This window comes from Chanodichthys erythropterus, chromosome 7, assembly GCF_024489055.1.
Source record: "Chanodichthys erythropterus isolate Z2021 chromosome 7, ASM2448905v1, whole genome shotgun sequence".
NCBI lineage: Eukaryota > Metazoa > Chordata > Actinopteri > Cypriniformes > Xenocyprididae > Chanodichthys > Chanodichthys erythropterus.
In genome coordinates this window covers 38,275,005-38,285,411 of record NC_090227.1, presented here as the reverse complement: position 1 = coordinate 38,285,411, position 10,407 = coordinate 38,275,005, and the positions used below count along the sequence as shown (strand labels likewise).

Genomic DNA, 10,407 nt, shown 5'->3' with positions numbered 1-10,407 from the left:
GAAAAGAGACCTGTGCACAGTGAAGTAAATACCCAGTCAACCTAAACTGGTACAGTACAAAAAAGGCTTTAAAGGAAAGTACAAACAATGATGCTGCTGAATCCAGACCAAGATGGCTTAAGATTGTCCGGATGATTTGTCGATGTCTTCTAACTATTTGGCTTTAGAATCCGACTTTTCGTTGGCTTTCTTTTGCTTCTGTTGCATTATTTCTGCATCTCTAAAAGAACAAATGGAAAAATAATGGCAGTTAATAGTGTCCCACTACATTTTTAAAGTGCAGCACATTTCCATTTCCCCTACTCACAGAAACTAAGCAACACATTATGTAGGAGAACTTCTTCCACGCATTAGCTCAAGGTCTGCTATTGCCGGTTACCTCTGCTTTCGGGCAGCAGCAGATAAACCATCGTCATTTCTCTTGCCCTTGTGCATATCACTTTGCTTCTTGGCATTTTTCTGGCGAGCAAGTTCACGCTGGTTTCCCCCTAAATAGGACACAGTGCGGAAATTAAATATCTGAGCTATCTGACACTAAAGTGAGATTAAAACCTCTTCAGATCTCCAAAGGATTAGTCTACTTTATTTAAAACTTTTCCTGATAATTTACTCACCCCCATGTCATCCAAGATGTTCATGTCTGTCTTTCGTCAGTCGAAAAGAAATTAAGGTTTGAGGAAAACATTTCAGGATTTCTCTCCATATAGTGCTACCAACAGGCTGAAGGTCCAAATTACAGTTTCATTGCAGCTTCAAAGGGCTTTAAACTATACCAGATGAGGAATAAGAGTCTTATCTAGTGAAACAATCAGTCATTTTCCATAATCTATTCTACTTAAGGAAAAAAACGAAACTGGCACCACGTTCGTTCCGTAAGTAGAATAGGGAAGGCGTAGGACATGCAGCGTAAGCTTTTTGAAGAATACGGAAACCAGAAGTACGTTTAAGGCGATTTATTTTGTTTATAAAGCATAAACGTTTTTTTTTTTTTTTTTTGCTAGATAAGACCCTTATTCCTCATCTGGTATAGTTTAAAGCCCTTTGAAGCTGCACTGAAACTGTAATTTGGGCCTTCAACATGTTGGTAGCAGTTGAAGTCCACTATATGGAGAGAAATCCTGGAATGTTTTCCTCAACAGAAAGACATGAACATCTTGGATGACATGGGGGTGAGTAAATTATCAGGAAGTGTATTTTAAAAGTGGACTAATCCTTTTAACCCAAAAAAGCCTAATGTATATTTGATACATGAATGTCATGAATATCAACATGGTTAACTTGTTGCACCCAATTTTCTGCATGTCTTGATTGTTAATATTCCAAGATGAACATTTACTGAATTGAAGCAACTTTGATTTACTTTTATTTTTCATTTTTATCATTGATGCATGATCCATTGTATTTAAATTTACACAAAACAATGTTAAGACGCATTTTTGGTAGATTTAGTGTGACTTGCATAAAATGAAAGGTATTTTCCTTAGTTTGGGCATCTGAATAAAACTCGGGTGCGCTTTTTTTTCTCCCTTGCCTTTCCGAGTGTGAGCTTCATATTTTCACTATATCAATCATACTATGGACCATAAAAGCCAGATATCATAATACAGAACTTAAACCTTTTATTCAAATATTTTAAATAGAGATCTCATTTGTGATTCTATTTTCCCCTTTAAGAGGGTGTGTGCGAGATACAAACACAACCAACTTTTAAAAAAGGAACTTAGCATAAATATAAAGTTATACATATAATTTTGTTTAACCCCGTAGAAAACCCACAAAATCCCGACCAGTTGTTTTTAAATCGCAATCTCTCAGGCCTCATACGCCATGGCCCAATGTAAGAGGTCTTATTTACATCTGACAACGACCAAATATCGCAAAACCGAACCCAAGTCAGATCCGTGTATATACTTACTGGTCATTTTTGATCAGTTTTATCCGCTTTTCAGAGTAGCTCACCCCAAGGGCCGCTATCTTATTTCCCGACCAACAAACCGATATCTTGACTGTCTGGCGTCAAACTCACTCTGGAAGTATCCGCAGCATCGCGAGATTTTTCTGTACAAAAGATCTCGCGTACAGGAGGCAATCATTTGATTGGATGCGACATATGACGTCAGGAACAGTCAAACCATAGATATACATACATAGATGCTACATTCGACCGCTCCAGAGACGTCGGCACGCTCGCCATCTTGAAGCGGTCAACGTGTCGTCACTCACAGTAAGAATCGATGATGCCAGAACATTGCACAGCTTCTGGTTGTGAAACTGACGAAATTTATATTCCTGAAGAAATGGAATAACCTTTCACCGGTGAGAATGTGTTGGTTTGTCTTTTTATATGTATAACTCAATATTAGGCCTACAAAGTTTTAATTTTACTATGGTAACTTTAAGGCAGTTTTAGCTGACTCCGTCTTACTGTATTGTTGTAGTTTAGCAAAATGATCTGCTCAAGTCTATTGCAGGTATAGATATCCATACATGCGTATAACTACGGCTGTAGATGCTCAGTCAACTTGCTTTCTAATGTTCATGGACTTTTGACCGTTCCAATATGGCGGACGGCTATGAGACATCTATCAGTAAAACTAGCCCTGCATCCCATACAATCCACCCTATCCGCCCTAAATAGTATTGAATATTACTAGTGTCACATACTATTTAGGATGGATAGTATGCACATTGAGACGCAGGCTAGGGCTGCGTTCCAGTTCGTTTTTCATGCCCTTCCCTCACTAACTTCCCTCAGTCTCGTTGACTCGGATGTACGTCATTGCTTATTTTGCACGAGTGCCCACTACTGGCGAAACCCTTGCAATTGGCTAAATTGAAAATCCAGTGTTTAGTTGATCCTGATAAGTGCTAAGGCTTTGGGATGTTCCAAAGTATGTGAAAGTTCAAGGTATAGACTATTTAAAAACGTCTAAGAGTTTTGTTTTTGTACGGACACTGAACAAAACAAACTGTAATATTGGTTGCTTCAGTCAGATGGCCTCTTGATCCGTCAGCCAATGAAAGCTGCTTTGGAGTCCAGACCTTCTTTTGTCAGTCTGAAGGTCTGGCTACGTGAGAGGGTCATGCTAACTTCTGGGTTGGCCTACAAAAATACATCATTACTGCAGAAACTTTCTATCTTAAAAGTCTGCCATCTTCTTTCCTGTTGCATGCTAGGATGGGAGCATCATAAATAAAATTTAAAATTAAGGCTATTTGTAGCTTGCAGAAACACATATTTTGAATTGCTGTTAAGCAGGGGTCCATGATGATCAAACAAACCCTCTTGGTCCTTTTCTGCCTGAGTGAAAATCACTGTCCAAAACAAAATTAATTTGTTAGAATTCAATGGGGGTGAATTAAATGAAGAAATATTCTAATTTTGAGTTGTTTTAGCTTATATTTTAAAGGCCCCGTTGGGAGTTTGCTGGTTAAGAACCACTGCATTAGACTTGGCCTAACAGGTCACCTTTAAAAATATTCAAAGCATATATTTCTGTAAAAAAAAAAGTAATAGTTGCACTCAAATGTCCATAGCAAAGCAGAACTGAGACTTCATCCATTCATCTGAGAGAAACGCCACCTGTGCTGTTATCAGATACAATGCATTATAACAGTCAAGGACAGAATCTGTGATCTCCAACACGTCACACCGACTGGTTTGGGCAACAATAGATTAATCAGCTGCTGTATTAGATCCTCTGTACAGATGAGTCACTGCCGCTCAGACTGTTTACAGGAGTGCCAGAGTGTGGAGGAGGGCAGCGTAATGCTCATGCCCGGGAAACCGAACCCTGGAGTGGAACCAGAGTAATTGTGTGGGTTAGTATTCAAGGCCGGATGTAGTTCCACTTCTGTGAGAGCAGACGTAAAATCAACATGGAGTCAAAATAGACCTTATTTGCTTTCTTAATTCGTTTTCCCGGTCTTATTACGAATGACTCATCGGTGCATGTTATTTTAAAGAAAAATGATTTGTCTTTGTATACTCTAATCTACTGGTTATCAAACATTTTTATTTGAAGGCTCCCCATAGTCCAACACAATATTCAGTGTATATATAAGGCAATATATTTCTTATGCATCTCATATATGAAGCTACTTGTTTTCCAAACTTTTTATTAACAATGTTGATGTTTTACCTAACCTCAATTCATTTTGTTATTCCAGAAATTTCAAGAACTGAACATTAGATTGGTCTGAGTTTATTGAAATCCTAAAAAACACAATAAATATATTAATTTAAATAATGAAACAACTCGGATAATGCTGAAGGGCAGTGTAGAAATGTAAAAATATTAATTCCCACTTATATGATTCAACCAATTCCTGAAATAAAAATAAATGCTTCAGTATCCCGTTTCACATTATGAAAATAGTAACACTTTTATATATTTTTATATTTATTTTGTCATATCCATGTCAACAAAGAGATAAAATAAAAGAAATTGTCTGCACATTAATTCATATAGTTTGACTGAATTATTGTATTTCGGTTGTAATATTGATTTATTGTCATCTTGAAGACATTTCTCAACACATTTTATTCTTCATAACTGAATCAAATGTTTTCTACCATTATGATTTATAACAGCTGTTCCCACAAAAAACCTAATAGCTAATTCTATCACTACACGTGTGATAAAGCAAAACAAAACGCCAAACATTAATACTTGTTTTTATTGCAAATATTTGAAATGCATTTGCTTTGCCCTTTTATTTTGTGCGTATTTTCTGCTCTGCATAAGCCGGTGTTCCACCGGTAGAGCCGCCCATGCAGCTGCTCTTTAAACAGTTCAGTGCATTTTTCCTCCGTCCCTTGGCAGCTTTGTGGAATGTTTGTTTGTGAGACTTGTAGTTAATTTGCAAGTAGGTCGAGGGAGCTAGTTCCGTGCGGTCAGGACCACAGATGTGACTAAACTGCCCAAGGCCACCACCAGAGCTCCAAGCAGAAACTTCCAAGAAATTCCCTGAAACAGAGTAAGAAACGAGATCAAACGATGCTTGGACGCCAGCTCTGGCACGTTTTGAAAGGATTTTTTTCCACCGCTTTTCTTCTCTTCACTAGGTGGTAGTCATTCACTTACAAACGGCTTCTTTTTGGGCGGGGGTGTCAGAAAGGGCGCTATGTTTTCGCCAAACACTTGAGCTGGTTTAGCTTGCCAATCCTGGGTGTCATTTTCTCCCGCCTGTCTTTTTACCAGTTTAGACAGTTCAGCATGAATAGCCTAAAAAGTACATTATAAATAAAAAAGATTAGCATTCAAAATCTAATACAAGGCAAAACGCAACAACTTTAATCCTGTGTGAACTTCGCACGGTTCTGTGAGGAAAACACGCGCTCCTGCAATTGCTAGCTTTGACCAACAGATGGTGCCATTTCACTGACTTCAAGCTGCGTTTTCAGGACAGTCATGATTGAATTTCCACATGTGAAACAATGACTGTCATGCTTATAAAAGCAACCCCACTTCATCTCAAATGTAAATCGCATTTAAAGAAGGGAAAAAGCATTAACTTAGTTTGTAAATAGCGAGAGTTAGCTGCTCATGTTAAGTTTTAAACACTTAAACCTGGTTATTGTATTCGTAATGTAGATCAATATAATGTTTGACCTTGATTTTATCGGTTGGTCTGTGACTGCTATCACTTTATTGAACTTTTTATGTCTTGCTACTTTAACACCATTCAGATTTCTTAGAATATACCTAAGTACAGATTTGCATACATGTATAATTACAATTAAAATTCATTAGCACAGACCATACACTTAAGAGACTGCTAACAGGCTGAAATATATAACACCGCATGTATTACCACGTTTTCGATCCCATGCCTTCTCTGACTCTATGACCCTAATTTGAATTTTGCAATGAGTTCCCTCCTGAGGAAATGTTTGCTTTTTGTCCTGCTATCCAGACAGGGTGTCATTATAGCAACGGCAGATAATATTTTAGTTTTGTCTAGACAAAGCTCACGCTTCACCATGAGCACTCTGGGTCAAAGCACAGTGTGAGGGGACCTGAGATCACTCACAAAATCACTCAGGCCTAGATACAGTCTGTGGATATTATATTATATTATATTATATTATATTATATTATATTATTATGCAGCTGATTCTGGTGCATGCAGTATCTTGGTCTTGTTAGACTTTCTGGAACAGTATTCAGTTGGTTTCAGTCTTATTTAACCAACTGTGCCCAGTTTGTTAGCTTGGGAAGTCACAAATCTGATGCAGGGAGTTCCTCAGGGTTCAGTGTTGGGACCAAATTATTTAACATATACATGCTTCCACTTGGGCATATTAAATATGGAAATTATCAGAAAAAATTATATACAAAATATAAAGTTGGGATAATATAATATTAAAATTATTAAAGCATAAAAAACATATATTGCATTATGGCTTTTCATGAAAGAATCAGATCAGATATGACATGCAGAATGGGCCATAATATTCTTTAGTGTTATGAATGACTGAATTGTTTTGTTTATTGCTCCTCACATGTCATAAACATCCACAGTGTATTCAGTGTTGATTTACTTTGTTACAGGAAGGCTAGTGAGAGGATTTGTGTGTTTAACTTTGTGTCCATTTAGTGGCTCCAGACAGCCATAATCTTGGTGGCTGCTCAGAGGATTTGACAGTATTCTCAAAGGCGTGACAGAACAAGTTTTGGTTCCGTGGATTGCAACGCAGCACAAAAAAAAAAAAGAGTCTACCTGTAGAAGCAAATATTGTTTACATGCACTCTTACCAATCAGTGGAATTTCTCACGCGTTTGTGTTGTAAATTTAAACAGGCCTGTCGGAAAATGTTCGTTATTATTGTTATTGTTATGCTTTGAGACATGAGGTAATTTAACACATGACGCTTTGCAGACTCTGCTCTGGCTGTGCGCGTTCATGTGTTTTGTAGGAGGCGTGGCTTTGGAAAGCGCTCTGAAGGAAGGGTGGGATCTAATGCTTTCAAAGCTAGCTCGCTATTGCTAGCCTCTCCGAAATTGCCTACCCTACCTTTAAAGTCATTTTGGAAAGTATTTGCTCTCACGAACACTGAAAGCTCGATGGAATCATAAACCTAAATATTGCATGTACCTTTCATTAAATACAAACACATCCTCCCTGACCAACAGTGAGTATGAGTTGATATTAAATTTTAAATAAAATTAAATATCACTGCTCCAGTTAGGCCAGTTATTTCACAAAGGCCTTGGTTGAACTGTAAACGGATACTAATGGGATTTTGTGTTGCCAGCTCACGTGAAACGTAGATGTGTTCAGGAGATACGGTTACGTCTCTCACCTTAGTGGACGGCTCCAGTTTCAAAGCCATCTTCAGGGTCTCCATGGCCTCCTCATAATCACCCTTGTCTGATAAAAGCTAAAGACACATTTTACATTTCCAGATTACAGTTGAATAATATTCAGTATTGTTGAATAATATTCACCCATACCTTTCCTTTTCTGAATAACGCTTTGACATTCTGGGGATCGAGAAACAGCACATCTTGACTGGTGTGCAGCGCCTCATCGAACTGTCCAAGCTTCAGCTGTGCTGCTGCCAGGTTATTCAGACATTTTACCCGGTAGTCGTTCACCTCTTCTTCTTCCTCCTCTGTCGCATAGCTTTGACCGTCTGTAGGAGGACACAGTTGTACTGTAGTTCCACTGTAGTAATACATATCACTCAACCTTTCACTTCAAAGAAATGATATAAAAGTCCAACTGCACTGTGAAACAATGCTTTCTAAAGCTTTGAAATCATTTGTTTCGAACTAATGTTTCGGAGTGCATATAAAACTGCCAAACTCAGGTGATTTCAATAAACGAGGCTTTGTTATGTTCTCTGTGAACCCATGAAAAAGTGTTTATATGTTTTTTTTACCTGATCTCGGATAAGTTTAATGCATTTTAGTCATTTTTATTGACATTGTATTGTAATTGTATAATTAAAAGCAAAAGTTGTCATTAAAAGTCTTTTATTGGCCTGATTAAACAAGCCTTCTATAAAACAAACAAAACAAGCCCTACAATTTCGTAAAATAACACATATTATACATACTACATGCTAGATGATTTGTAAAATCCATTTAATAGACTACGTTTTCAATAAAACATTTGCAGTTTATTGGTAAACGTTGTTTTTATGCACGTTTGGGCTGAGTTTGCGTTGCATTTACACCGTTTTGACCAGTAGGTAACTCAACTAGTGAATCATTTTGCAAAGCAATTGGTTCAATTGTATGAAAGAGGATTAGGGCCAAGCATTAATAAAAAATAAAACCATCTCGAGATTAAAGTTGTTAAATTTCGAGAAAAAAGTCTAGATAAAATGTTGAGAATAAAGTCATTAAATTACGAGAAAAAAGTCATTAAATTACGAGAACAAATTCGTTAAATTATGAGAAAAATGTAGTTAAATTTCGAGAAAAAAGTCGAGATAAAATGTTGAGAATAAACTCATTAAATTATGAGAATGAAGTCATTAAATTAAGAGAAAAAAAGTCGTTAAATTATGAGAAAAAAATGAACGAAAAAATTTAACGAATTTTTTCTCATAATTTAACGACTATTTTCTCATAATTTAATGACTTTATTCTCAACATTTTATCTCGACTTTTTTCTCGAAATTTAACAACATTTTTCTCATAATTTAACAAATTTGTTCTCGTAATTTAATGACTTTATTCTCAACATTTTATCTCGACTTTTTTCCGTTTTTTTTTTTCTCGTAATTTAACAAGTTTATTCTCAACATTTTATCTCAACTTTTTTCCCGAAATTTAAAGAGTTTTTTCTCATAATTTAACGAGTTTATTCTCAACATTTTATCTAGACTTTTTTCTCGAAATTTTACGAGTTTTTTTCTCGTCATTTAACAAATTTATTCTCAACATTTTATCTCGACTTTTTTCTCGAAATTGAACAACTTTTTTTCTCATAATTTAACGAGTTTATTCTCAACATTTTATCTCAACTTTTTTCTCGAAATTTAACGAATTTTTTCTCTAAATTTAACAACTTTAATCTCGAGATGGTTTTATTTTTTTATTATTGCTTGGCCCTAATCCTCTTCCGTACAATTGATTAAAAGTTCTGAAAAGCTTTATTTTTCACATCATTACTTTTGACTGTTTAGAGACTGCCAGCCTGTGCATTAAGCCCTTATCATACTTTGTGACCTGCGTGTACAAAGTGATGACGAAATTCGCGTCACGCGCACTGTACTCTGACCTTCATATACACGTAAAAAGTGAAGTATACTTTAGCGTTTAGTAGTGAGGATTTTACATTGACTCTTCCTGCAGGTTACATCATTGCACCAGTAGGTGGCGACAAGTGATCATTCTTAATCATTCATTCAATATTTCATTCAAATGTTTTGATCAAAAATGTTGATGCATTCAGGAATAAAAGTGAGCTTCTTTATGAGTGACTCACTGAATCAGTCACTTAACTGATTTGTTTAATAACAGTGATTAATCTAGGGCCTAGTGTTTGTTGATCAGAGGCAACAGTCAATTGGACAGTCGCTTTGTCTAGATCCATTTGCAACAGACACTGGTATTAACTAGCAATTTAATACCAAAACGTGTCTAAAATGTAACTTAATATAACTAAGGTTTATTGAACTCTTCTATAAAAGCAACTCACAATCGTGTAGGTATTTTTGGGGAAATTTGATCTTTATTTATCGTCAGTGCACGTTTTTGGAACGCCTTGTCATGCGCAAGACACTAGCCCAAGGTAAATAAAAGTCCATCTACCACGTGTTTACATAGAAACATAATGGAAAAGCAAAGCAGTGGAATGCAAAAATGCATTCTTTGTGAATGGCCATACTGCGTAAATATATTATTGATGAAATGGGATCGCTGATTGTGGAAAACATATAACCTATAGTTACATTTTATTGGATATCAGAGCAACTTAGTCTTCGTCGTCTCACAAAAATCTTTTCCCGAAATAATTTATAAAATTATTGCTTAGCTGTATATGAATGTTGAAAAATATTATGTAGAAAATGAAGGAGAGTCTAATATGTGATGCTTGAGTGGTCAGTGGAGACTGTGGCGATGTGGAGATCACTTCTGCATATGTGGTCATTATCAGTGTCTAATCCAAAGCGGTGCTTTGCACTTTACTGTCTCATTACTGTCAAACGTTCCTCTCAAGATGGGCCAGGCTTTCCAGCAATTACCATGATTAAGGAGGTGGAAATAACATGTAGATTTATTACATTTGATTAGCGTAGGGTTTAATAAGAGCGTTACTCAGGGTGGTCACAGCTTGCAGACATGACTGAGCATTCCAATGACATGATTATTGATCAAATAGATTAGCTGAGCTGCTAGAACTGGGCTGGATTGAGAGCTATTACAGGGGTTTTCATGAAGTGGA

General features: G+C 36.5%; 2 protein-coding genes across 5 annotated transcripts in view; both read right to left on the bottom strand.

Moving 5' to 3' along the window:
• Positions 1 to 82: 82 nt before the first annotated feature.
• serf2a (small EDRK-rich factor 2a) lies at positions 83 to 2,022 on the bottom strand. 3 transcript variants are annotated; one of them, XM_067389342.1, is made up of 3 exons: positions 1,916 to 2,022; positions 380 to 488; positions 89 to 220 (listed from the first exon to the last, which is right to left on the bottom strand). In XM_067389342.1, the coding sequence occupies exons 1-3, from the start codon at positions 1,920 to 1,922 to the stop codon at positions 154 to 156; spliced, it is 183 nt and encodes a 60-aa protein (XP_067245443.1). In that variant the 5' UTR covers positions 1,923 to 2,022; the 3' UTR covers positions 89 to 153. The 3 variants fall into 3 exon arrangements, 1 of the variants encoding a protein (XP_067245443.1); XR_010895450.1 differs by having other exon boundaries at positions 92 to 220; positions 308 to 488; positions 1,916 to 1,954; XR_010895449.1 differs by lacking the exon at positions 380 to 488 and having other exon boundaries at positions 83 to 220.
• Positions 2,023 to 4,495: 2,473 nt separating this feature from the next.
• fkbp16 (FKBP prolyl isomerase 16) overlaps positions 4,496 to 10,407 on the bottom strand; it is a 71,359-nt gene continuing 65,447 nt past the window's right edge. For both annotated transcript variants that reach the window (XM_067390474.1, XM_067390475.1), the window contains exons 6-9: positions 7,461 to 7,642; positions 7,310 to 7,387; positions 5,088 to 5,228; positions 4,496 to 4,970 (exon numbers count right to left, since the gene is read on the bottom strand). In XM_067390474.1, coding sequence (XP_067246575.1) covers positions 4,884 to 4,970; positions 5,088 to 5,228; positions 7,310 to 7,387; positions 7,461 to 7,642 — 488 coding nt within the window. In that variant the 3' untranslated portion in view covers positions 4,496 to 4,883. The remainder of the gene's footprint in view (positions 4,971 to 5,087; positions 5,229 to 7,309; positions 7,388 to 7,460; positions 7,643 to 10,407) is intronic.